A 27206-nucleotide genomic window follows, 5' to 3' on the forward strand; every position below is an offset into this window, starting at 1 on the left:
AGAGGCAAAACATTCCTCAATAATAACGTATTCCATGGCCAAATTGTTGTTTTGAAGGTAGATTTCTCAATAAATTTAGCAAATCAAATCAAGGAATGGTCTACCGCTCAATTCACAGCTTTTCAATTTAACAAAAATCATTGGTTGAATTATCCCGTTTTTATTTCTCAATGGTGTGCTCTTTTATTCGCGGGCGTAAACGTTACCACAATACATTCACTGAACCGTGCGCTGTTTTTGTCTCCGTGTGAGAGTTGTGAAGCGCTAACCTCTCAACCAAAAAAGTCGATTTTGCTTCGGCAACGTCGAAAAAATGTGGCCCAACATCGATAGGTCGGATCTCAGTTAAGTTTCTAAATCTGCTTTAAGCGACGAGATTTCTGAAACGTCTGAAAATGGGTTCCACAAGCTGCATGCCGTCTTTTGGTAAATAACGAGAAGATGTACAAATTCTTCGAGCAACTGAGTACAATATTTGAGGTAAGTTTCTCATTCCAAATCGATTTTTATCGCCTTAATGTATCCTCATTAGAGATGAAGTCGTTCCGTTTTGTAAAATGTTACCATCGCTCGCCAATATCGCACACAAATTGCTTTCGACAAGGAAAAGTTGCTTGAGTTTTAAGTTCATTATAAAAACAAATGAAAAGTTCACGGATGAAGTGTCTGTGTGAAAAGATGAAAAAGCACAGAAAATCAAATGAATCCCACCCTAACTTCAAAGATAACGCAGATGTTAACTGATTTAGATACGCGCACTTTATTTACTTTCGAACTGATATTGCGAAGTAATCTTGTCATAATTTTTCTCTAAATGTTCTTTGCATAATTATGTATGTCATTGGAATATTTATCCTGTCATTTTAGACACGTGAATTTGTAAGGTAGTAGACGTTCTGAGGAATCTGAAATATGTTGTTGTTGGTAAATCCAAATGCACGCAAAGCGTTGTTTGACAAATTTATTTCCTGCAACCTTCTACTTATCTTGTACCATAACGAAAAACTGTGGTTGCAAAATACTTTCGATAGTTTCAGCTTTGTTATGTATGCAACACCGAGTCCTGTATTCCTGAATGTCTATTTACCTCTTGACTGAAGATTAATTGCGTTAAAGGCGCTTGACTTTTACCGATCTTAAACAACATTACTTTATCTAGATCGCTGGAAAACTACTTTCAAAATGGCGGTCTATCTCTTGTACCACGAATTAGAATGAAAACAAGAGAATAGCTGTATACGGAACCTACGCTATTTTTATTAAAAAAATATGAATTTTTCATGAAATCTGAAAATAGCGATTACGCTTAACGACTTCTGTTATTATTTGTGGTTGCTTTTACCTTGCCTAACGACTGCGCATACCACAAACTGATCGGTTTAATAATATTAATTGACAAGAACACAGTCATTGCCTAAAGATGTGTCTTTCCATTGAATTATTTTTCTTTACTTTTAGGATCCCGCTTACAGCAATGTCAGGGACGAGATTTTCACATCAGGTAAACTATTATGTTGTTATTAGACTCACAATGGGGTAAGCGAGTCGTTAAGGTTCGCTAGATCCCTTGCTGATTCCTTCATCACATGCCAAATTTAGTTTGTTAGCGAAACAATGGAAACGTGTGGGAAGAAAATGCATCATTATAGCCTGGAGCTTACCTAACATATTTTCAGAAATAAATCATCGAGGAAAAAAAGGAATGTGTGTTCCCATCATTTTTTTGCTGATGACAGTTCTACCTCGGATTGCAATGGTCTGGATGAGTGTTATCGAATGTGCCCTATTCGCTTCAGAAAGGTCTTCTAGGCAGCTCTCTGCCATATTGTCTATACGACCCACATGATTTCAAATAGAGCCGAATATCTTCAAGTTGAGTCTGGTCACTTTGTAAACTCTAGAAGTCGATTCATTGCCCTATACGGCGACTGCACAATGATTCTTTACCGTGAATAACTGTGCATCAACTATATCATTTGCTGTTAATGGCATTTCGCCACAGGTTTTTGACATCTGATGGTCAGTTTACTCATCCGTTGTATTACTTTTTCCTTACTTTCATTGCGAACCCGTTCCCCCACTTGAGTTAATCCCAAATTTTCTTACTGAGGGGCCGGGTCCATTTTTCAGTCCTTAATTTTTGTTTTGGCTTTCGTTCCTAACTAGTCACCCCGCTTACCCATTTCCTTCACATCCAGTCTTTCAGTTGTTCCTGAGCCCCTAGGTCTTCCTATTCTCGTTATTTCCCACCATTTCCTCGTGCCCGAGTGATTCTTTCGATAAACGTGCTTTTTTCTTTACTGCCGTTTATTTCATCACGCGAACCACCCATAGCCGAATCTTTCTCCGACTTACTGGTATTGTGCCGCACATATCTTTTTCTACGCAAAATTGCGAGTCATCGCGACAAGATCTTTCATCTTTCCAAGATCCGGTGAAAAACAGTTGGACTCATTTAGTTCCCCTCCTCTGTTTTCCTATTCTCATCCCTTTTCCATACCAGTACATTCGCCTTTTTTCTTAAGTTGCCCTTCACTGTGAAGCCTTCCTGATTCTCCCCTACTGGGCGATGCCTGAGAGATCGATAATCCTCTCTTAGAAATATCTTCCATCGATGGCTCACTTATAGATTTCTTGTCCATTGTGACGGTTGTGGTTTATATTGACTTCCTGTGTGCTTATGCCTCTCAAGCAGAGTCATTGTAATGATTACCACATACTTCTATTATTTATTAGCCTATTATTTGTCTTTTAGTGTTCTCGTTTCTGTTAAGTACCTTTTTTTCTTGGCCTCCTGTATATGGGGAGAAAGTTCTTACTTTCGTGGTCATTTTGCATTACCATATATATCATTTTTTCGTTGATAAGGTAACTACATGTGTGTGATTTTTATCCCAGGTGCGGATGAAAATCTGGAACTGGAACCCAAACCACCCGTGACACTAAAGAAGTCCAGTCTGGACGATGTCTATAATGTCCATGAGGAGATCGGAAAGTAAGCAACGGTGTTCATTTACAAGCATGTAATCACTTGTTAAGATTGAACGGGGGCGATAAACGTTGTGCCTTTTGTTTACTTCGGTGAGAAACCTTAGTCTCACAGTCTGTTCATTAAGGAGTCTAAGAGGCACACCTTTTAGAAAAAAACACGACGTGTTGAATACCTTGCAATTGAATGGTTTGCCTCCCCGACTATCTTGATGATTCAACCAAAACCAGAAAATCGTTTCCTGACACACTTGTAATTAGATAAAATGTAACATAAGCAGCTGCACGTGATTTTTTTAGTCCCGTGACATCTAAAATCTAGTTTCTCATCGAACAGAGGAAAGTTTGGTGTAGTGAAGAGAGTTACAGAACGTTCTTCAAAGACCACGTTTGCCGCCAAACACATCCGGCTCAGTACGGCTGGCAGCGGTTCATCGCGAGATGACATCGTGCGTGAAATTGATATCATGAACAAGCTACACCACAAGAGGCTTGTGGGATTGATTGATGCGTTTGAAACGTCCAGGAATATCGTCATGATAATGGAATTGTGAGTATCATTTTATTAAAACTAGTAAAGATAAATTCAAACGTAAGTGTTACATCGGAAGGGAAAACGTGAACTGTTATATTTTATTCATGAATTAGTTAAAGGATGGCTATCTTGTTCCCTGTAATTTTTTTCGTATTTTTATAAGTTGGTAACAGGATTTGGAATCGTCCAATGAAAGCTTCCTTGCGGGAAACACCATATTTATGACATAATTATTATCGATCAAGAATCCAGTAAGAGTAAAACATCAGGCATGCCTCATTTAAAAATAACGACCCTTAACTCATCGATGATAACACTTTATGTACTAACCTTTCGCACGTTTTCTCGCCATTTGTTTTAGTTTTGTACCTCTCACTCTCAAAATTGGTTCAGTTGAACTTAGACCAGCAGGGTTTTGAAGATTAATTGGAGACCCAAGATGATTATTCTGATAACTTTTCTTCTCTTTGTTTAGTGTGTCCGGGGGTGAGCTGTTTGAAAGAGTGGCGGATGCTGATTGCTTGACGGAGGGGGAAGCTTCTTTTTACATGTATCAATTACTGCAGGGTCTTCAATACATGCACACCAAGAATATTGTACATCTAGATCTAAAGGTAGGAAATATCTTACATTAGGCTTAAAAAGTAAAACCTCCTGAGCAGAAGAATGAAGAATTGTTCTACCTTCCTTCTACATCCCGACACGTTAGGAAATCTTCTTACAAAGAGCCTATAGATACAGCTACTTACTTCCTCACCTTTATTACACATATACACCATTACTGATATTAAGTTCATTTGAAACCATGCAATCGGATTCATATAAGTATTGTAAAAGAAATAATTTGTCAAAAAGCAAGCAGTTTAAGTGCCCAAGTCATGAGTTTCCAACAAGGATGAAGAGCTAAATTTAATGGTGCGGAAGGACAAACGAGGAATAATTATTTTGCTTCCTAAGTTTTGTACTGGTAATTAAGGAGAAGGTAAACGCTTCCAAAACCTCCTTTTTCTTTTTTTTTTTTCTTTTTCCGCAGCCTGAAAATATCGTATGCGTAAGCAAGAACAGCTGGGTTATCAAACTTATCGACTTTGGCTTAGCACAGGAGCTCGTGCCGGGGGTCAGAATGACTGCTCTCAAGGGAACCCCTGAATTTATGGGTACGTTTTCTCTAAAATGTTCCCCACAAATACTACTGAATTTCGTTAATAAAAGTTTTTCGAGAACAGCATCTTGCTTTTTGCTTATCTCTTTTTATCTTTTTTTTCAGTACCACCCCTGCTTATGCTTGTCCTTTGTTTATATATTTGTTGGTTTTTGTTTTTTGCCTTTTGATGTTTTGTTTGTCTTGTTTCTTTAGCTCCAGAAGCGGTCAATTTTGAGCCCATTTCATTGGCTACTGACATGTGGTATGTTCTTAAAGTTCTTTTATATGATCACTTCATGCTTAATTGAAGTACATACTTCTTCGTTTAACGAAAGTCGTCTTAAGTCTCCATTATCTCGCTGTTTTGAAACGGTTCCAGAAATTTGAGGATCAAGCTACCGAATTTAATGAATAGAAAAGAAAGAGTAAATTAATCTAAAGGCAAAGAAGGGTTGGCAATGATATTTTTTTTAGTCTTTTTTGCAACAATAATAGCCAATCGCTAAACTACTTATTATTTATTTGACTTAACATATTTATTAATAATCGTAGTTAATACAATATAGTTGTACACAGTAACAAAAAATGAAGGAAGTTAAGTGGTCATTGGAATTTATCATCAGAAAAAGATCATATACTCCACTAACAAGGATACGAATAGAAGGAAAGGGATTCTGGAAAAGATTTTTACCTGTTCCAGGAAGAACATTCAAGATCACTTCCTTGTTGCTATGGAGACTTCGCTTGGTGTGTATGTGGCGACTTCGATCCTGGGCAACAGATGAAAATCGCTTGATACACATTTTAGTTTAAGTGAATTTAAGCAAGAGTATAACTTTTAAGAACATTCATAGTACTTAAAGAATGAGTACTGACTGACTCTTTACCATAAAGGTGATGAAATTCAATGTTTTACCTTTCAGGAGCGTTGGTGTCATAGCTTACATCCTGTAAGTATCTCTCACTATGTGATATGAACTTTGTGCGGTAATTTTGTGGCTTTATATACAAATAACAAGTGAACTAAGCAGTGAAGGCCTTCACGAACCTTTTGTTCTTCGAAAAGAATAGCTTAAATTTTGCTCGTTCATTATTTGCGATTCATGTTTTATCTTGTCTATCCTCAAACATGGCCGTTTTTTATGGCTTATTATAAAGTCACTGGTGTCTATTTACCCAAAAAGAGAATTGTCTTCAACTTCCCTTCTAGCTGAAAACTCTTGTTTCAACCTTAAGAAAGGTCGAAAAAGCATGTCATCGTGATTCCCTTTGATATCTATCTCCGAAATTCTGTCACTCATTTTCCAAAAAATAAAAAAAGTACATTAGCTTACATATAATATTACTGTCAACAGTGACGTAATTTCTGTGTGGCAACGTCACTTATATGAAATAAGACTCATTTGACACCCGTAATGTGGATAAGTATTCCCTGGCGACAGTAAACTTGATTCTAGAACTTTTTTTTCTCATGAAAATCATGATGCACTCGTTCAATTTCTTACTTATTCATTTTAAGCCTCAGTGGGTTGTCGCCACTTCTGGGAGAGGATAACAATGAGACCCTTGCCAATGTGACTGCCGTCGAGTGGGACTTTGAAGACGAGAGCTTTGACGTCATTTCTGACGAAGCTAAAGATTTCATTGCTCAACTAATGGTGAAAAGCCCCAGGTATGTTTAGAATGTTTAGTTACAACTGATAATGTCTGTCTGCCTAACATTAAAGTTTCTATGAGAGTTCTTATTACCCATCACTTTCTGAACAGTTCACGTTCTATACCTAACCAGCACAACAGTATCTATGTTATTTTTTAATTTTTATCTCTGTTCTATTTACCTATTTTGAAACTTCAGAAAAAGGAACACGGTTACGCAAAGTTTGGAACATGAATGGATGAAGGTAAATGATAATGCTTTTAAGCATTTTTTAAAGAGCCACTTTAATAAATTCTGCATAATCATTTCATTGATGTTGAAATCAGCAGCGGCAAGGTTTGAAGCTTTCACATTCCTGGTCAAAATCAGTAATTCTCCTGTGTGAGTGACTTACGTTTTCTCATGTGATGGTTCTGCTAGATTCGATGTCAGATCAAATCAACACCTTGCATATTTTGCATAAGTTGTTGATTGTTATTGTTTAATTATGGTTCAAAAGGAAGGGTCCAACCAGAGCGGTCTTAACTAGAAAAATATGAAACCGTCAATAATCCAAGCTTGGCTTTACTTTGAATGGCTAAGTATGGAAAACAACTAAATAAGTGCGAAACAGTTGCAATGCTAAGGCCAACTAGATGATCAATTTATTGACTACTGGTTTTCTTTCCTTATTTCTTTGACAGAAAAGTGCGTCAACAAACGCTATCAAGATAGACACCAAGAAGTTAAAACAATTCTTAGCCAAACGAAGGTGGCAGGTGAGAGGCTGGTAGTTATTCCCCAAAGTCCTTAATAGCACTGTTACAGAAGCGTTAGTCAAAAAACCATATTTTTTGTTTCACTTCAGGACTTGTGTCCGCGATGTTTTGCTTGGGTAGATAAGGAACATGTAGAACCTTCCCACTCATTCCACAATTTCTCTTTGCGTTTGGATTAAAATTTGTTTTTGCTTTATTCCTTTCATATTGTAATAAATATGTATGAAATATTAATGAAGTAATGAATGAATGATTACTAACATTGATGATTTGACGTGATTTGCTGACTTTAACAACTAACAATAATCAATAATTTGAAATCAATACGGTAAATTAGTGATTTAATACTGAGTTTTATTTATGGTTCTAATCAATTGTCGTATGCACTTATCCTTGATATTAGAGTACACGTTTTAATTTGATAGCGTTAACCTTTCAGTTAATGACTCACCGATAACAGCTCAGTTCTAAACGTCTTAAAATAGTACCGTGATGAAAGTCCCACAATTTCGGCCACAAATGCACAATGTTGTAAATCCAAGCAAAGTATCATCTAAACTAAACTAACAGGCACGGTACTTGTGTGGTAAATACGGGCACTCGCAACCCAGATCACGTCAGTCAAATCTATACAATCATGTACTCATAGATTCCCTTCTTAAGCGAATGTGCCAATCATCCAAAGATGCTGACTGAGGATGAAATCCTCGAGGTTAGTCGAGTGTGGAATCATCAGGTGTCGCCATGGTAACAGACGTGTCGCAAATTGTGTTCCTTGAAACTCAGCTTTCATTTCCTTGACATGGTTTCGTCCTTATGTTGGTTGAATTCTTTCCCACTGCTTACTTTTGCCGAAGGATTATTTGTATTGGTAACGTCCAGACTACCTTAAATTAAGGCTTACAATGAGGGGGCGAGAAAATTGATCAGAATTTAAATCAGGGCTATTTCTGAAAGTCTTCCTTCGAGTATCAGTTTGCATCCTCAAAATTAAAAAACCTAAAACTTAGTATTCAATTCAGTGCAATCCAAAATGTCAGCTGTCAAAGAAACGATTGAATACATTAGTTCAGTTAAAAATACACATTTTATTTACTCATCGTACGACTCTGAATGGAGAAGCTGATCAAAGATAATTGTATATAATAGAGACTCCGAACCGCACCCTGGTTACTTTTTGTAAATAGTTGTCCTCACGACGAAGCGCATATCAAGGCAAGTTGGTTGGCTTTCAGCGGCTCTGGCCATTTTTAATTATGGTTGCATGGATATGGTGTATTTTCTTTTGTACAATACTTTTCTTGTGAGCAATTCATACGATACGATTGCCGATCTATGCAAGCCTAGAATTTTATTCCAAAAGCAATTGAAACAGAGGTCTTGCACGTCAAGTGACTTTAGTTTTTTTTTCCTTTTAGAAATCTGTTAACGCACTGAAAGCGGTACGTCGATTATCCACCTTGTCGTCTCTCATGAACCTCAAGAGTCGTCCCTCGATTGCACCGTCATTACCAACTCTTCCTTCTGCTAGGGAGGATGTTGAAGATGCAACTGGCACTAATGAAATTCGTGAAGGAAAAGACGAGAATGACGCTGGAGAAACAACAAACGAGGAAAACGTATTAAAAGAAGAGGCTGATGAGGAAAGACCAAAGGGCAAGTGTCTAAACCATCTTACAATTGATGAACAGAATAAGTTGACTGTTTTAACCTTTGGCCGGCTAATTGACAAACGGACTAGCCTTGAGCGAGCTGAATGAATACCTAGTTGAATCCATGATTCATTAGCTTCTCTTATGTTTGATTTAGTGGCTTAAATGACTAACTGACTGTCTGATTGACTGAAAATTCCTTTAGCGGCTCGGTGTGTGAGTGAGATGAGTGAGGGGGATGAGTAAGGGAGTGCGTGCGTGCGTTCGTGCGTGCTTGAATGAACGTGTGCTTGAGTCACTGAGGTAACGAGTGAGTGGGTGAGTGGTTCAAAGTTGACATACCAGCTAACTGAGCAAAAAGCTGGAGTGTTTCCTGGGTAAGTGAATGACTGATTGACTCACTTAATAAGAAACTTACTGATAGTTGTGCAAACTAACTGATACATTGCCGGCAAGGGGTCGTCTTCATTTGACTGGAATGTGAAATGTTACTGTAGAAGATGATTTCTCAGTTGGGTTTAAATCAACCAGTTGAATCATGCATGGATTATTTGTTTGTTAATTCAACTGACTGAGTCATTGATTAATTAATTGACAGAACCACCGGTATTCAGCAAAGAATTAAGTGACCTCTCTATCACAGAGGGAGAAACGGCTTCCTTTGAAGTTGTCATCGAGAACGACACCGATTGTCAGATTCATTGGTTAAAGCATGGTGTAGAAGTAATTGAAAACCAGCGGTTGAAGGTTGAACGTCATGATGATGGACGTCATTTGCTCCTCATCGGGGATATAGCAGATGATGATTGCGGAGAGTATTCTTGCGTAGCTGAGAACGAGGCTGGAAAGGCGATAAGTACAGGGACGATTTCCATACAACGGTCTTGTAAGTATTAACTAAGGCTACCTCATATTCAAATGTCATAGCCATCAGCAAATTCATCTAACATTTTTAGTAGCGTGCACAGAATCTGTGATGCCAATCGACAAGGCTATGATTCCTCATTATATCGAATGATCTTTCGATTGGAGAAGTAGATGACGTTAAATTTCTGAAATTAAATATTAAGACAAAAGTAATGATAATAACCATAGGAATGATTACATTGATTAACTCATTTTCGTTTACAGCCCTTTCGAAAAGCGACGAAACCGACGAGGAAGATGAAGAAATAGACAACTCTATAGGTAAATGTTAATGGCCTTCGCTGAAGTTGGTGTTTTTAAAGGTTAAATTGATCATGATGTTAATTTTTGATCACCTTTTAAAACTCAAATAGAAGTTCCAGTTTTCAAGAAAGAACTCCACGACATAACAGCAATTGAAAATGACAACGTTACTCTCGAGGTGATTGTCAGTGGTGACTCGCCCTATGAAGTGGAATGGTTTAAAAATGCCGTTGACATAACTGAAAACGATCGTGTTTCCGTGGTTAAACACGAAGACGGCCGATTTACCCTTAACATTCGGGAGTGTGAGGACGACGACACCGGAGAGTACTGTTGCGTAGCTCAGAATGAGGCTGGAAGAGTCACGTGTGCAGGATGGTTAACCGTTGAAGGTATGCTTACACACCAATGTCTCTCACGTTGTCTCACTTTCTAAGCCTCATCATCAAACTTCTACATAAAATCAGTTTTTTTTAATATCCCTTTGAGCGTGTCCTACATCATTTGTAGTATAAAATCGCACATGATTTTAATAAATAAACGCCTCCAGATCAACAAAGCAGGCTAAATATTGAAGATTAAGACTTCAAATGAACTTGTGTTTTCCCAGTGGAAAGCGTCTTGTCTGAGGATGACGAAGAGACTGAGTCAGAGAGTGAAGATGAATTTGTACCAAAAGATTTTGTTGCGATTAGGGAAGGCGATGTACAAAAATTCTACTGTATCGAAGAAGAGGTTGGCAGGTATGTTAACAATGGGAGGGCTAATAACGATTCTGTTTGGAATTGAATTATTTCCATAGAAATCCTGATGCGTTTACTATCGCTCTCTGTGGCTCATCCTACTCTTTTCAAAGTTATGTTTTTCCATTTTTAGGTCTTTAGCGCGTTTTCTGCGCTCAGCTGTAATTGGCGGTTATAGCCAACCCGTCTTTCTGCTTGTTCTGAGTTTTTATGCACTTAACCTTAACATTTCACTGACGTAAAACAAATCTTTTTGATTACCCAGGGGTCGTTTTGGGATTGTTAAGAAGTGCGTCGAACTTGACACTGCAACGAGGTTCTGTGCTAAGTTAATCAAATCGCGACCCAGTCAAAAGGAGGAGTTTAAGCGCGAGATTGACGTCATGAATACCCTTCACCATCCCCGGATAATTAGACTCTACGATGCGTTTGAAGAGCCCAGGCAGATCATCCTTATATTGGAGTAGTAAGTTACCTTGGACGAGTCTTTTATGCAATTAATCTTGAATTTGGCTTGCTGCTTTAATGATGAAATGGATACTTAGATCGTGAAATCTACCGACCCTACCCGGTCAGGTTCATTCATATTTCCTAAGTCCGAGCAGATTTGGCGACGGTGCGTATAAAAAATGTCCTTCATCTCGAAAAAGGACCTTATTTTGCGAAGAGAATGGTATGCCCCACAAGCTGGTGTGCTTGGCTTATCGATATTAATTTACCAAATAACTTTGAATAGATGCCGTCGTTACCGTGTAGCGAACCATATCGTTCGTCCGCCAATGCTCGTATGGTATGACGTTATTCTTAGCCGTCATTCTAGAACATCCAACGAAGTGACTAAAATACCCCAGCATGGCGCGAAATAAGCGTTTAACATCTGATACAAATTCTTTGTTCTTTGCACGTTTCATTTTCGTTAAGAGTGATGCCAATTTTATCTCCCACCCACCTAGATATTTTTCGAATTTTTCGGTCGCCACTGTGAACTTTTAATTTATTTCTCAATAAAATGTGGATAAATTTTAACTATTTTTCTTTAACTCCAATGTTGATTTGTCTTATTTCAGTTGCAGAGGAGGTGATTTATTCAATCGTATTGATGGCGATTCTCTTCCTGAGTTCGAAGCAGTAAAAATCCTCAAACAAGTTTTGGAGGCTGTCAAGTACATGCACGACCTTGGTTTCATGCATTTAGACTTAAAGGTTAGCATTTCATCGTCTTTTATCCTCTAATTAAAAAAACAAAATTCAAACAGCATCCTAGCTCGATTTGGAAGTTGTGTACTCAGCCAACGGCACCATTGAGAATTCCTCTGTGAGCTGAGACTTATTCACACTAACGTCAAAACCCTCTCATTTCATTCGAGCTTTAAGCTACTTCACTACCGACTTAACTATTCCAAACGTTTTCCTCGCAGCATTGTCACGGCTCTGTTTAAATTAACACTAATTCTTTTTCGCCTTGGTTTCGTCTGCAGCCACAGAACGTGATGTTTAAAAATGAAGGCGGTTTAAAGATAAAATTGATCGATTTCAGTCTAACGAAGAAGTTTGATCCTGAGCAAGAAACAAAGATATCGTTCGGAACTGCTGAATACGTTGGTAATTTTACCTTGGTTGATTAACAAAGTCATCTATCTGTCTTTTTGTCTGACGTTTTATTTGTGTAGGTGGGTCAGTGCTGGTAGTTTTGTTTCTTATCTGTTTGCTATTTATTTTGTTCTTTTCCATGTTAGCATGGAACTTTAATGAGTTACCCTCTTGTACTAAGAAGTTGCTGGTAAAACTCGAAACCAGGTTAATCTTGAAATTTCTCTGAGACATAGTGCCCTTCTTTCCACACGCAGCTCCAGAAATTGTCAACTACGAGCCTGTAACCTTAGCAGCAGACATGTGGTAAGATTTTTAGTGGTAATGGTATCAAAATTAAGTCACATGTGATGAGTTTAATCATGGGCATTTTATATCGGTCGACGGATAACTGATGCAAATCTATCCTTTTTATTTGCTTTCAGGGCGATTGGTGTTATTGCTTATATTATGTGAGTATGGCTAGTCTTGTAAAGAAAAATATTATAACCAGTAGTGGAAAGCCGTAGATTGAAACCTCTATTCAGGAATGTATTCAGGTTATTTTTACGGCCAAGACTTGAGTGTTTGCTTCTTGCATGAAAGTGTTCCAAAAGATGATTACCCCTGCACATATATGCATAAAAATTAAAACGCTTGTAGCTCTTACTTTATCAATCTAATCATTAAATCAACCATTAATACGACGAAAGCTTCGTTTTCATGTTTACGTGACGCCACAAAATGAGCCCTAACTGTAAATTTTAAATTTAGGTTGAGTGGCGAATCTCCGTTTCTTTGTGAGAGTGAGGCGGACACTTTCTCGCGCATTACCGATGCACGCTGGGAATTTACGGACGTGTTTGATTACGTCAGCAAGGAGGCCAAGGACTTCATAACGAGGCTACTTCTCAAAGATCCAAAGTATTTGCTGATTCTTGATTACATTTTATGAAATTGTAACGTTTTATGCCGCAACATGAGTAGCACGAAAATATAAGTTCATAGGTTACTGTAGTAGTCTGTGCTTATGAACCCGCATTCTTATGCTTTAATGAATCAATCCTTTCTCTTTATTCACTCAATGTTTTGTTCAATGGAGTAATGAACGCTGTGGTGATCTAATTCATCTCGTGGCGAGACAACAGTAAAGAGTTTTCTAGTCGAAGAAATTTCTGCATAACATAAGTGTGCAATATACACAATAGCCAATGCGCAAGTCAGAACAATTCGGGCCAAAAATTCAACAATTATACTTTCCGTTGGCACATTGATTGCTTGGTTTGCTTACTCATATGATTTTAAAAAAATTTTCTTTTAATACCATCTTTCGACAAAACGTTTACCTCTCACTCCATCAATGGATCAGCGAGTTACTTGATGTTTTCTTTCTATTGTTCTTTCCTAAGTGTTCTGTCTCTGTCTTTTCTTTCAGTTTTTTCGTGGGGTTTCGTTTTAGTAATTCTTTTGATGTTTTCTCTTCAATTGTTTGGTAACAAGTATCTCATAGAGTATGACATTCTCGCTAGGAATCGTTTTAAAGCTTTGTTATTATCCTCTCTGTAGAAAAAGAATGAAAGTAGACGAATGCCTGGAGCATGAGTGGATCAAGGTAAATCAATTTTGATATCACCCTACAAGGCTTACCGTCATGTTCAATAAGTCATGATTAAGACACCTGTCTAGACCATTTTTTAAGGTTCATTATGTTATATTTCAATGCATTTAACTGTGCTCTTTATGATGGCTTTAGTCACCTGGGTTTACTGGAAAACGGAAAAGCAAAAACTCCTCGGAGGTAGGTCAATACACAAAAATAGTTTGTTTGTTTTTCTTGCTAGTATTGTTTCTCCTCAAAGTTCAATTACAATATTCTATATACAACTAAAGTTAATCCATTCAATCAAATTTTTGCTGAAAGCTTTTTCCTTCCTTCCTCGATAATACATCCGTCTGTGGTTAGTCTGTTATTCTTTTCGTCCCTTATTTTTGTTTTTTCCGTTGGAATTAGCCCTTATTTATCTGTTTTATTTTTTTGTAAGGATAGTTTCCCGTTCCACTTTCTTTCTCAATCAAAGATTTACTCATTGCAGGGCGAGATGACTATTGACCAAAACTCAAACGTTACATCGCCAACAGAACTGATGAGACAAGGTAACTATCGCTATTGGAATCAGCAGTAGGTGGATTGGCGAACAGAGCATAAATTTTAGGTTACGATCTCTAATTAGGTCTGAAAAGGTGGTAATTTGCTATTTTTATGTTACGGGAGGCAAATGTGTTGGAACATTTGGGTGTAATTCATGGTCGACTATAAAGATCATTTCAATGCATGTTCCAAGGCAATTTCTTGGATAAGCACATGTTGGTAATTTCCCCAACGCATGTTAAAGGAAAATCTCTTCGTCTCTACAGAGAGCAGAAAGTCTGAGCTAGAATTACCACTGGATCCAAGGAAATTAGAGTCTAAAGTTAAATCACTGCTATCAAAGTTACAAAACGCGGAAAAGGAAAACCAAGAATTGGAAGAAAAACTCCGTGACGTGGAAGACCGCGCCGATGCCCTGGAAGATGAGCTTCACACAAGTCAGAGTTCTAAAAGGGTTCTGGAAGACAAAGTGTCAAAATTGGAAGCTGAAAAGACAGATCTTTCCAAGAAAGCAAAGACCAACAGGGATGTTTTAAAAAGGGTAGCAGAATCAGAGGGAGATAAGAGAGCCCTGGAAGATAAACTATCCGAGCAAACTCAATATTTAGAAAACTTATTACAGAAATACGACTCTCTCAAGGAAAAGATTGAGAATTACGATATTCTAGAAGAAAAGGTTTACCTTTTGGAGCGGGAAAGGAAAGACCTCAGAGATACAAAAAAGTCATTAGAAGACAAAATTGCACATCTTCAGGTGGAAAAGGAGGAATTAACAAAAATGAACGAGACGAATTCCTTGATCAATAGAGACCTTGACAATGAGATCGCAAAGCTTAAAGCGCACAGAGACGAGAATGAAAACCAATACATTTGTCTGCGAACCGAGAAAGAGTCTTTGGTCGAGGAACTCACGAAGCGATTCAACATTTTAGATGAACAGAAAAAGTCTCTTAGCCAAGATAAGAGTAACCTAGAGACAAAGTTAAGCGCATTTGAAATCGAAAACAAGAATTTGAGGCTAAAACTTGACCACTTAACAAAAGACATAGAATCTTTGAAAGAAGTTTCCAAGCAAAATGAGCAGGGGAAAGAAAAAGAAGAACTAGAAAAAGAATTGACGAAAATTAAAATACAAAAAGACGAAGCAAAGGAAACTTGTGAAGAATTGACTTCAAAACTTAGCAAGGCATACGCAGAATTGAAACAGTTAAAGCCCGCAAAAATGGGTGATGTGACAGGTGGGTAATGCATGTATGTATCGCTAGGAAGTCAGCTTATCAGTAAGGCGTCATGAGACTGAAACAACTATAAGAAACAAGCATCCTACGTAAATGTCAAGTGGTTATTGATTCCAAATGCTAAGGTGTCCAATCAGTTGTCTCTGTAGAAAGTAAAGACTATTTATTGAACTAGGAGTAATCAAAAACCAATGCGGGGAGTCGCAGATTGGAGCTTTAGATGCGACAAGCGTCTTGCATACTGCTTAGATCAGCGATGTCATGAATGTGGTGTGCGCAAACGTTTAGAATATTCGGAAGAGTGAGCGAAAGACGAGAAGGCAGCCAACAGCTTTATCATCGCCACGTACGAATTCTCTGATAGATATTGATCTACCCAAATATTTAGAGCATGTGTTCGAAGAATAAGTCATATACAAACATTGTTTTTTTGTTATCGATGTTGAGAAAACTTAAAATTTGTCATGGTATTCCGCATGAAAGTGTGCATGATAAACACTCTGACCACTCGTTGTTATGTTGTATTTCAATGCAATTTTGTAGTTCTTATGAAACTGTAGGACTCCAAAACTACTGTTTTATGTTTGTTTGATTTTTGTTTCGTATGTTATTTATTTTCCTTAGAAAATCGCCAAGAAGATATTTCAGCTTTGAAGGAAAAGTTATCTTCCCTGGAGGAGGAAAGGGATAACCTGGAAGATGATCTCGATGACAGGGAAGCTGAAATTGTCGAATTAAAAGGGAAAATCGAGCATCTTGAGGCAGAGAACAAGGACAGAAACAAAGACATCATGAATTACAAGTCACAGTTAGAAGTAGCCAACGAGGAAATTAGGTCCTGGAGAACGAGAAAGGATGACACAAGCTCGGCGACGCCTAAAGAAGACCAGGGAAACCTGAATGAAAAAATAAAGGATTACGAATCTATGATGAGTAAGCTGACGAAAGAAATTTCTTCTTTACAAGGCAAACTTTCTGCAGCAGAACAGCTTAACAAAACTTTGGAGGAAAAGGTGAAATCCAGTAGACAGGTATGTGTAATGGATTTTTTTTAGTGTCGCATAAAGGTATAAGATAGAAAAAGCAACAGAAGTGTAACGCTTTATTTATGTATTTTTAAGTCGGTCATCGAAATCATACTCGCCTCATTTTCTATTCGTTACCATAATTACTATACCATCATATCACGTAATCGTCTTTCGAGTTGTACTTGCTGTACTGATTACATTATAAAGAGATTCTGTTGCTGAAATACCTTTCGATACGAAAAAAGTGTGTTGCCCGTCGAAAAGTACCAGTACTTGTTTATATTTTAACGGAATAAAAGAGATTTAACAGGGGGAGGGTTAAACTTGTATTATAGAAGCAGATTCCGACGCACAAAAAAATCATTGATATCTCATTTTAATAATTGATTCTGATTAGAAGCTGGTTGTATCTTAAAATCCTCAAGGCTACTCTGGTTTGTGCTTTAATCAAATTCATATTTCAGGAAAGTTTCCTCGATCCTAATATGGAAGGAGAAATCATTGGAAGAAGTGAAAATACACTAGAATATGCGTCTATGGATTTAGATTGCTTTGACACAGCTGACCATAGTCCAAGTGAAGATAGAAATGGTCGAGACGAACGCATTTCGCCTCAGGGAAGAATCAACAATGAGTTGAAGAGAGAAGAAAAAAGCGAGAAGTTCGTCTTGTTGAAAAAAGAGTTCGAGAAAGTAAGGAGGATTTCTGAGGATGCCGAGACGAGGTTATCGGAGGAATTAAAGAAGAATCAGATTTTGGAAGATGAGATTGAAGATTTTGAAATAAGGGAAGAGAAAGGTCTGAGATTGTACAGAGAGCTAAAGGAAGAATGCAATCGATTGAGGGCACAGCTGAATGACAGTGAATCGCCTAAGAACCAAGTTGAAGCTCGCTTGCGAGAAAAGCTAAAAAGTAATGAAGAAGAAACTGAAGCTCTTCGCAAGCAACTCGATTCGTTGAAAAAAGAACTACAAGGGATCAAAGAAGAAAGAGAAAAGGGTGACACACTTTATACTAACCTTTCTGAGAGATACAGAAATTTGTCGAAAGAGAAAAAGATCTTGGAGCAGGAGAAACACGAGCGCGATGAGAGCCAAACGAAATCGCGAGAGCTTGAGGACTCGTTGCAAACGCGAATTCTTGAACTAACGAACATGAAAGACGAGATTGAGTCCATGCGGGAAAAGCTGCGATCGCTGGTACGAGAGAAGGAGGAAGGTATAAAGGAATTTTCGATGCTTCAAAAAGACCTTGTCAAGGCAACAAATGACCGCCGTCAACTCGAAAAACAAGTAAAGGACGAAATATTCCGCGCTGAAAAAATGGAAAGAGACCGTTTCATATTACAAGGAAAGATTGAGGAGATGCAAAAAAGTCTGCATAAACAAGATTTGGTCGCGGCAGCTGATAAAAAGGCGATAGACGCCTACGTCGATGAAATTAGACTTCTTAAGGACGAAAAGGGCAACGCGGTTAAGGAAGTAGATAGGCTGAGAAAGCACAGCAAAAATTTGATGCATGATCTAGAGAAAATTTCAAAAGAAAGGGAAGACGTGGAAACTCTGAAAATCTTCAAAGAGCAAGCGATCAAAGAAATCAAAACTTTGAAAGATGAAAACCAACGCCTTAATCAAAAGAGCGAAGATGTCGACCGAATAACAGCCGATCTTAACACTCTCAGGGAGGAAAAAGCAATTGGATTGCAACATCTGGGAATTTTAGAAGAAGAAAGTGAGATTGCTTCGAGAAAGATTGCAGCACTAAAAAGTGAAAATGAGCTTCTTCTTGAGAAAGCTAACCAGCTCGAAGAATTGAAAGAAGCCTTTGAAACACTAAAAGATGATGCCGAAAGCCTACGAGAAAACATCGAGGCTCTAAAACTCGAGAGAAAGGCCACAGAGAAAGAAATTGAGGATTTAAGAAATACGAATAATCTTCACCTTGAAAAGATTGTGGAATATGACAGAATGCTGGAGGATCTTGAAACATTGAAAGAAGAGAAAGTAATGGGACTAAAAGAGTTAAGTAGCTTGAGAGAGGAAAATGCTGCTCTTTTGGAAGAGGTCAAGGCAACGGATGAACTTAAGAGAGAATGTGACCTCATTAAAAGCGAGAAAGAGAGAACATTTGAAGAAAATAGGATTTTGATTGAGCGTAACGAATCCTTAGTCAAAGAACAAGAAAGCGATCAAAGAATAAAATTAGCATTTAAGGAAGCGGAAGATGAGGCCGAAAGGATTTCCAAGGAAAATGGAGTCTTGGCGGAAAAATGCCAAACTCTAAGGAGCAAAATTAAGGAGTTAACTTTGCTCAATGATAGTCATTTGATGGAGCTGAGCAGGTTGAATCATGATTTGGGTGAATCTAGGAAGGAAAAAGAAGCTCTTTCGGCTGAGCTTGAATCTTTCCATCTTATCAAAAAAGATCTCAATGCCTCATTGGAAAGCAATCGGAGACTTAATAAGGAATTAAGAGATCTCGAAGTCAACTTGGAAACTCAAGCTTTGGAAACGATGAGATTGAAAAAGGAAATAAACGTCCTAAAGAAAAAGAATGACGCTCTGACAACGGAAATTGAACGCCTTCAAGGACAGAATGCCATCATAGAAAATCAAACCTCGATAGCACTCTTGGAAGATGGGGAAGAATCAGAGCAGATTTACGAACCGAAACCTAGCAATGCTACAGACGTACGAAGAAAACTTGACGAATTCACAACTTTTGAAGAAATAGCAGGTAAATACAACGTTGAAGAAGAAAAGCCTGGAAATGTTAAACTTACAAAGTGTAACAAACGCAACGAAACAGAAGCCTTAAAACAAGAAGTGGATTTCCTTCAGAAAGAAGTTGAAGACTTAAGTGAAGATCACAAGGAACTTTTGCAGTCTTATAACGCCTTGCAAAAAGAATATGATAATTCTAAAGATAAATTTGGCATTCTTGAAAAGAGTTTGGAAATAAAGTCCAGAGAAATGAAAAGTATGACCGAAGTAAGAGACCTTTTAGAAAACATGAAGATTGAACTTGAAAACGAGCTGAAAGTTACATCCCAAGAAAAGGTCCAAGTCAGCAGGGAACTAGAAACTTTAAAAGAAAAGTTTGATTCTCAGTGCCGCAGTCTGGAGAACGCCGAAAAGGAAATTGGAAATCTATTTAAAGAAAATGAGGAACTACATCAAAATCACATCGAACTGGAGGAACGATACGGACGTATCAGGAAACTGAACAGAGAACTCGAGGAGGACATTGATATCGAGACTGGAAAGCTCGTTGAGGCAAAAGAACGCATTTCTGAACTCAAGAAAGAAAATTCCCTTCTTCAACAAATGAATTTAAACCTGCAACACGAAATTGACAAACTGAAAGGAGTTCCCGAGTTAAGTGGTCAGGAACAGGGCGGAGTGGCCAAAAAGGTTAAACATCTAGAGAAAAAGATAAGTGTTGCTCAACTGCAGAAAGGCGATTTTGAAACTCGATCTCCCGGGGAGAAGAACAAAGCCCAGAACGCCACAGAAAAGAACATGGTCAAGGTTTTGGGGGATGAAACGCGAAAGCCTCAAGGTTGGGCAGAAAACGTAAAGGAAAATAAACCACAGCAAAACCAGGGGGAAAGAACAGTATGGACACTAGAACAAGAAATAAAGAGCCTTCGTCCCAACAAAGAACGAGCTGAGGCCTTGGCTAAAGAATTGGATCAAGTTAAACAAAGACTTGACAACGAAATAAAAATTAGGGAAAGCAAAAATGAAGAGAGCAGCCAGAAGAAAAGAGAAAACGACTCCTTAATTTACGAGCTTGAAAGCACCCGTCACAGAATTGTTTCAAACGTGATAAATCCGTTGGAAGAAGCGAAACTCCCGTGGAAATTTCGTGTCACCGCCGCCGACATATCAGCGGGAAAAAGCAAAGCATGGTCGAGCATCAAGGAAAGTATTGGAACCCTGATATGGGACCGAGAAAGATTGGTAAATGTCAACAAGGTCTTAAAGCAAGAAAATACTGAGCTGAAGCGCGAATGCCAAGAACCAATGAAAGGCAAAGAAAAAATCAAGGTAGGATGGTTTTGGTAGTACTAAGAAATTAGTATATACATTCGCCACGGAATGGACTAGATGTTTCTTTCGAGTAAATTTGATCCTACTCAGCGGTGAGATTTTCGATGAAAACTCGCCGAGGATAGTCTCTCTCAAGTGGTCGTTTTCACTGCTGATAAGCTGACATGATACCAAACCTTAATGACTGACCGATGGAATGACTAACACCAGTAGTTGACTGACTCACTGACCCAGTCTCAGTTTGTTTGACCAGCAGGTTTCATAACCTACAAAGTGACCTTATTATCACGTACTTCAACCATTATTCTCTTTCAGAAATTTGAAGAATTAGTTGGTAAACATCCCACCGATGAAGACATCTTATCTAAAAAGCAAGAAATAAAGGCTATTCACGAGACAATAGCTTCTGATAAGGACAAGTTGACACAACTTCAACAACAAAAAGAAGATCTGCTTCTTAAAATCGAGTTTATGAAGCGAATGCAATCAACTGCTGGCCAAGAGAGAGATCAACTGGCGGCTGGAAAGAGCCTTTTTACGTCGGATGGGAGACTGGGGCCGAGCTCTCACTCAAGGTTTAAGTTTCGTAGATTTCAATCGGTGGAGAGCATTTCAATCCTTAAAGAACGGGATACCTTCGAAGAGAAGCAAGATCCTGTTGATTTTCCCACACAGACTCTCACCGTAAAAACGCAGTGGACTGGGAACGAGCGAAGCGAAATCTCGACAGGCGAGGAGCAACTTCAAGTTGCGCGACAATTGGTAAAGAAAAATCGAAGAATATTCGAATTGGAGCAGGTTGGTTATCAAAGCGAAATGCACCTCTATGCACCTGCACCAACCACTGGAGGATTCACATTGTTACTTCACGCACGCAACCGTAAGCTAATGGCACTGACAATGTAAAAGCTGCACCTTTAAAAGTGAACTATAGCTGCAATAAGCATTAAGGAAGTTACTATTAATTTTAATTACTGTTGTAAAATGAAAAGAATAATATGGGCCAAAAAAAAGTATTTCCATCTAAAAAAAAAAGAGTAAGAACAGGTAGCTATAATTATTTTCAAGGGTTTACACTTAAAGAAACACACTGCGGTGTTAAAGTAATCATTGTTTATTTGCAAAATAGCACATAAATTAAAGGCACTATAAATGTTAAAAAAACACGTGAATTGTTACACCACAAAAAACCGTATGCACGGAGGCACCTTTTTTTTTTCAATTATAGCCTAAGCACTTATCTATCGTGATGCACAGTTATACCAACCATCCTGCTTTAGTACAACTGATACCTTATTGCACAATAATGACTATATAACTAACTGTTTTTGCCCATTCTTCTGCCAAGTGAGTCTCCCAAAAATATTCCTAGAATAGTCATAGGGTAGGTCTTAAAATTGGATCAAGACACATTATTTTCCTTCGCACTTTTCATTTATACCAAAAATTAGTCTTAGCTTTAGCTAGTCCTTTGCACTGAAATGTTTCACCTTTCATTTCCTTTCTGTAAGTCTATAATGAAATGGACAAAAAGGTTGTTATACGTGTTTGAATTCAGCGCAAAACATTAACGACACTTTGTGGTTTCTGAAACTCTAGGAAATTATTTCAGTCTGTAACGTTATATACCCACACCTTCTTTAATAGGAAGTTGATGTACTGCTGACCAAAATCGAAGAATCCTCACCCGGAAATGCGGCAGTGGAAAGCTTTTCATCAGACGTAGAAAATTTCAAAGCGGAAATTTTACGACTCGAGGGCGAGAACAAACGGTTGAAAGAACTTGCAAATGAGCCAATACTTGCGTCATCACAGAGAAAAATGGAATCGTTAGAAGCCATGAATAACTTTCTAAAAAGCGAAAAAGAAGAGCTCATTCTAGAAATTTCTGCCAAGAATAAGAAAATTGAACTTTTGGAGAAACGCGTTAGGGAGTTGACCGAGATGAGGAGTAATGTCGTCAATGGATCGAGAAATGGAATTCACGACGAGGCTGATTTGCAAATAAATGCATTAGATGAGGAACTCAGCAAGACTAAGCACAGAGTATGTGAGCTTGAGGTAAGAAATTCTCAGTTAACTCATGACTTTGTCAATTGCGTTGTGGCATTTCTGGTTGAAGGTGGGATCCTCAGTTTATGCCTGCTCTGAGAAAAATTCGAGTTTCGTAATTCTGAGGTAAGTTTACTTAAGAGTAATAATTATAAGAATTTTGGTTTTTTTTTGTCCTCCGTAGTTCTTAATGTTAGTTCAATCTACATAGATTAAATCCTCTTTCGATCCCGTAACTCATGACATTCCATTAACAGAATCACCGAAGGCTTAAAAATGTGTTGCACTTGTACACTTTCTTCCTCTCCATGAAAGTAAGGGATTACCGACATCATAATTACAGAGATTAGCATTCCACCACTCTAACTCAGCTTGAAAAACGTTTCCTTAATTTATCCAATCCAGGCTGAACTTGAACATCTAAGCAACAGTCACAAATCCAAACTAAAGCGAGAGCTGGACGAAGTCGAGGCAAAGTGGACAAAACGGTTGAGGTTTGTTTTATTTTCTTGAATTTTTTATAACCCTACGCAATACTTATCTCCAAACAGGTTGAAGTTCTAACAACTTTGATTTCATTCCTTTTTAAATCAGAAAAGAGTGCATGGAGCTTCAGTCAGAGTTGTCGGAGAAACACAGCAAGGAAAAACAGCTTTGGCAAAAGAAAGAAGTGGAACTTCAAAACATTGTAAGTGGTCATCAAATCCGCTGTGATGAATGGAACAAGTCATTATATCACGAGCTTACTGTTCCATTGCTTTTGAAGGTCGCCCCTTTTTTCCATCGATTTAAGGAAAAGGATTCCTTCTAGTTTTCCCAAACGATAATTTAAAACGTCATAGTATGGTCTCCAGCCATTCGTCAAGTCTCTCGCACACGTAAGTTGTACCCATTCAAATTCTTAAAAGGAAAGGGCGATGTAATTTTTAAGCGTCTCACATAATAACGCAACACACTGACCCTAGAAAGTATTCAGACCAAAACCATTTTATTCATAGGTTAATACGCATATAACATGTCTATCGCGTCTCCACATGCAAAGGGTATGTATGATTCTTAGAGAAAGCACATTTAGATTCTTATGAAAATCACTTCCTGAGAATGATTCTTGTCTATGAGTGCTGCTATTTATCATCAATTTGTCTGCCTGTTGTGGCATATCCATATTTCATTGTGAACAGATCTGCTTCTGTCATTCTACGTTTGAATAAACGCCCCTATGTGACTCGTCAAAACTCTTCAAACTCAGGAATTAAACATCAGGTTCGTCCCTTCTCAACGAAAAGTGAAAGAATAATGATAGTTATTTTTTTCTTTGGAAGATTCGTCAAATGAAGATCGTGATGGACAAGAGGCTTAGTCAAGCGGAAACTGAACGGAGGAAACTAGAACAGGAATTGAATACTGTGAAAACGTCCGGTTTCCATGGCAGCACGATAAGCCTCGATTCAAACTCAGACGACTCAGCTGGAGGCGTATCTCCAGATCCAGGGAAAGGCAAGGACGCGACTCAGTCTGGTTTGTTTTTTTAAATTTATTTTTGTTCACAATTAACTAATTCTTGCATCAGATACCAATTCAAGACTCCACGCAGGATATTGACACTAATAATCGACAAGTGTAGAAATAAACTTTCGGGGTCTTAACCTAAGGGTACAAATTCTTTAATCATAGTGGAGGAACTGTGCAAGTTCAAGCAATTCAAGTAATAAAAAAATCATAAAAATCAACTAAAGGCGACGTACCCAAATTCGATATCACAATTGCCAAAGCTGTCGAGGATTAAAGAGAAGCTAGCATCATTTAAGGCATAGAGAAGCAGAGTAGTAAACCATTGAATAAGATATTTTGAAGAACTTCAGTTAAGCCACAAGAGAGTGAAGGGGGTCACTAATGAGTACAATTTAAAATACTTCTAAGACACTTCTTCCATTTTGTTTCTGCCGTCAAATTATCATTTTGTTTTTTCGTCTCTTACAGATGGTTTAAGCGACCGCGAACTACGGCGGGTTGCTTACAAATTGAATGGAGAGGAGGGGTCTAGGCTTGGAACATTCCTTGGGGTAGGGGACAGGGATCTTGGTCAGCTCGGTGGATTAAGCATGGGTCCTCAGGAGAAAGCTTTTAAATTATTGGTCATGTGGAGGACTCGATGTCGTTTAAGCCGAGCTCAAATGATTTCACATTTAGCTGTAGCGCTCGAGGAGGTCAACAGAAAGGATGTTGCCCAGTTTGTTTTAGAGCAGTTTATGTCTGGAAAACCTAGAAAGAAATTGTTTGGGTGGTAACTAAAATATTGTTAATTGATGTATAATATATTTTTTAGTTATTTTTGAAGTAACTGCTAGTGAGTGGTTGGCAAGACCTACATGAATGTTGCATGCGTAACAACCAAGGTAAAAAAGTCTTCGTGTTACACCATCTCACCATTTTCAAAGGTATATCAACTCATAAGCATTACAGAGAAGTTGTAGTCAATTAAAATTGAGTAATTTATAATCTATCAATGACAATCAATCAGATCAAGGCTGCAAAAGGCGAAGCAGTTGACTAACGTTGAGCTAGATCGCAGTAATAAACTAGAGAAGAAAGTTTTTTCGTAATGAAAATGTAATTGATATTTTAAGTACCATGGTGAACTGCAGGATTACAACGTGTCCATAACGCATAAAGGATAAATAATATTAAGAGCGTCACCTAACGTTTAGTGATTGAGGTAGATGATTTGGAAAACTTTACAAAAGTGGGAAACAATAGAATAAAGAAATCATATTTAAGACTCAACTGGCTAAAATGTCTCTGATCTTCAATTTCATTTTTACACATTGTTCTTCAGATGAAACTGACCCATTGGACTCGGTCCTCAAAGGCGGCTATCGATAAAATTATGATTAAAACTCACTAATTATCAGACACAATATTATCAGACACACACGCAAGAAAAAACAAAAACAACAGTAACAACAAAAAATGGCAAACTAAAAAGGAAAAGACAAATAAGCAAAGAGCAAACCACAACGCCATGGCTTTGGCACCACTGGTAAAGCAACAAAAATGATCATTGCATGGACAAAAAGGCTCTGAATAAGGCAGAGAGATGATAATGAAAGTTGTAACAATAATATTGACAACATTAGCAATTATAATAAGGATAATAATTGTGGTTGCAATACTAGCTTTACTGCAGCTTAGCAAAAAGTCAAAGCGCATAATGACAATTTTCTTTTAATCACCGAGTCATTCGGCACAAAGTTTGGATCAATATCAGTATCTGGGCAACTGCTCACTTACCCCTCCCCTCCCCCAACAACAATCAATTGATAACAAGTTAGGGTTAATGTTGGGTTAGGGGAGGGGTAGGTGGGCAGTTGCCCAGATACTGATGGGATCAGATTCTATCCATATGCAATACACAGTATAAAGTACACTTTGTGGTAATGCATATGCTCATCACAGTGCGGTAACGAAAAACAAGTCGCTAGAAAAAAAAAAAAAAAAACTAGGACCGCAATGGATTACAGCGCACGGTAGTCGCAGTGCCGAATTATTTGAGTAGAATTACACAAAACAAATGTAGAACGAAACAAACAAATATGATACCTACAACTGTTTCCTTTGACCGTGACAGTCTCCTTTTAGACCTTAAGAACCGTATCAATGTACTTGAAGCTATGGATACTATTTTTTCAACCGTGAAAAAAATGCAAAAGATGGCTGCCGAGCAAAGCCCCGCCGAAAAAAACAAATTTTAATAATAATAAAAAGTGACGAGTTCATCCGGGGCATGGCACTTGGGCCAGACCCCACGATAAAAAGATGAAGAAAAGAAGTAGAAAAAAAAAAGAAAAAGGGGAAGAAAAAGGGGAAGAAGAGGAAGAAGAAGAAGAAGAAAAAGAGAAAGAAAGAAGAGGAAGAAGAATAAGAGGAAAATGGAGAAGAAAAAGAGGAAGAAGAGGAAGAAGAAGAAGAAAAGGAGGAAGAAAGAAGAGGAAGAAGAAGAAGAAGAAAATGGAGAAGAAAAAGAGGAAGAAGAGGAAGAAGAAGAAGAAAAAGATGAAGAAAGAAGAGGAAGAAGAATAAGAAGAAAATGGAGAAGAAAAAGAGGAAGAAGAAGAAGAAGAAAAGGAGAAGAATAAGAGGAAGAAGAAAAAGGAGAAGAAAAAGAGGAAGAAGAAGTAGAAGAAGAAAAAGAGGAAGAAGAAGAAGAAGAAAAGGAGAAGAATAAGAGGAAGAAGAAAAAGGAGAAGAAAAAGAGGAAGAAGAAGTAGAAGAAGAAAAAGAAGAAGAAAAAGAGGAAGAAGAAGAAGAAAAAGTAGAAGAAGAAAAAGAAGAAGAAAAAGGAGAAGAAAAAGCGGAAGAAGAGGAAGAAGTATAAGAAAAAGAAGAAGAAGGAGAAGGAGAAGAAGAAGAAGAAGAAGAAGAAGAAGAAGAAGAAGAAGAAAAGGAAGAAGAAGACATTGATCAACAT

General features: G+C 37.9%; 1 protein-coding gene across 9 annotated transcripts in view; it reads left to right on the top strand.

Moving 5' to 3' along the window:
- The window catches only part of LOC113682199 (uncharacterized), a 34215-nt gene extending 8693 nt beyond the window's left edge, over nucleotides 1–25522 (top strand). For 2 of the 9 annotated variants that reach the window (XM_089189442.1, XM_089189453.1), the window contains exons 3-36: nucleotides 1459–1501; nucleotides 2899–2995; nucleotides 3326–3538; nucleotides 3999–4137; nucleotides 4557–4680; nucleotides 4881–4929; nucleotides 5591–5617; nucleotides 6187–6339; nucleotides 6523–6568; nucleotides 7008–7082; nucleotides 7732–7794; nucleotides 8501–8738; nucleotides 9333–9620; nucleotides 9866–9922; nucleotides 10015–10296; nucleotides 10515–10647; nucleotides 10913–11113; nucleotides 11715–11850; nucleotides 12126–12249; nucleotides 12495–12543; nucleotides 12663–12689; nucleotides 12991–13140; nucleotides 13783–13828; nucleotides 13970–14014; nucleotides 14310–14370; nucleotides 14632–15603; nucleotides 16228–16634; nucleotides 17096–20683; nucleotides 21002–21484; nucleotides 22334–22747; nucleotides 23144–23232; nucleotides 23333–23426; nucleotides 24061–24256; nucleotides 24719–25522. In XM_089189442.1, the coding sequence (XP_089045568.1) occupies nucleotides 1459–1501; nucleotides 2899–2995; nucleotides 3326–3538; nucleotides 3999–4137; nucleotides 4557–4680; nucleotides 4881–4929; nucleotides 5591–5617; nucleotides 6187–6339; nucleotides 6523–6568; nucleotides 7008–7082; nucleotides 7732–7794; nucleotides 8501–8738; nucleotides 9333–9620; nucleotides 9866–9922; nucleotides 10015–10296; nucleotides 10515–10647; nucleotides 10913–11113; nucleotides 11715–11850; nucleotides 12126–12249; nucleotides 12495–12543; nucleotides 12663–12689; nucleotides 12991–13140; nucleotides 13783–13828; nucleotides 13970–14014; nucleotides 14310–14370; nucleotides 14632–15603; nucleotides 16228–16634; nucleotides 17096–20683; nucleotides 21002–21484; nucleotides 22334–22747; nucleotides 23144–23232; nucleotides 23333–23426; nucleotides 24061–24256; nucleotides 24719–25026 (9417 nt within the window). In that variant the 3' untranslated portion in view covers nucleotides 25027–25522. Of the gene's footprint in view, nucleotides 1–229; nucleotides 481–1458; nucleotides 1502–2898; nucleotides 2996–3325; nucleotides 3539–3998; nucleotides 4138–4556; nucleotides 4681–4880; nucleotides 4930–5590; nucleotides 5618–6186; nucleotides 6340–6522; nucleotides 6569–7007; nucleotides 7083–7731; nucleotides 7795–8500; nucleotides 8739–9332; nucleotides 9621–9865; nucleotides 9923–10014; nucleotides 10297–10514; nucleotides 10648–10912; nucleotides 11114–11714; nucleotides 11851–12125; nucleotides 12250–12494; nucleotides 12544–12662; nucleotides 12690–12990; nucleotides 13141–13782; nucleotides 13829–13969; nucleotides 14015–14309; nucleotides 14371–14631; nucleotides 15604–16227; nucleotides 16635–17095; nucleotides 20684–21001; nucleotides 21567–22333; nucleotides 22748–23143; nucleotides 23233–23332; nucleotides 23427–24060; nucleotides 24257–24718 lie in introns of those variants that run through there. The other 7 variants (XM_089189451.1, XM_089189463.1, XM_089189452.1 and 4 more) reach the window with 6 other exon arrangements.
- The last annotated feature ends 1684 nt before the right edge of the window (nucleotides 25523–27206 follow it).

Source organism: Pocillopora damicornis, chromosome 1 (assembly GCF_964200805.1).
Source record: "Pocillopora damicornis chromosome 1, jaPocDami1.2, whole genome shotgun sequence".
Taxonomy (NCBI): domain Eukaryota; kingdom Metazoa; phylum Cnidaria; class Anthozoa; order Scleractinia; family Pocilloporidae; genus Pocillopora; species Pocillopora damicornis.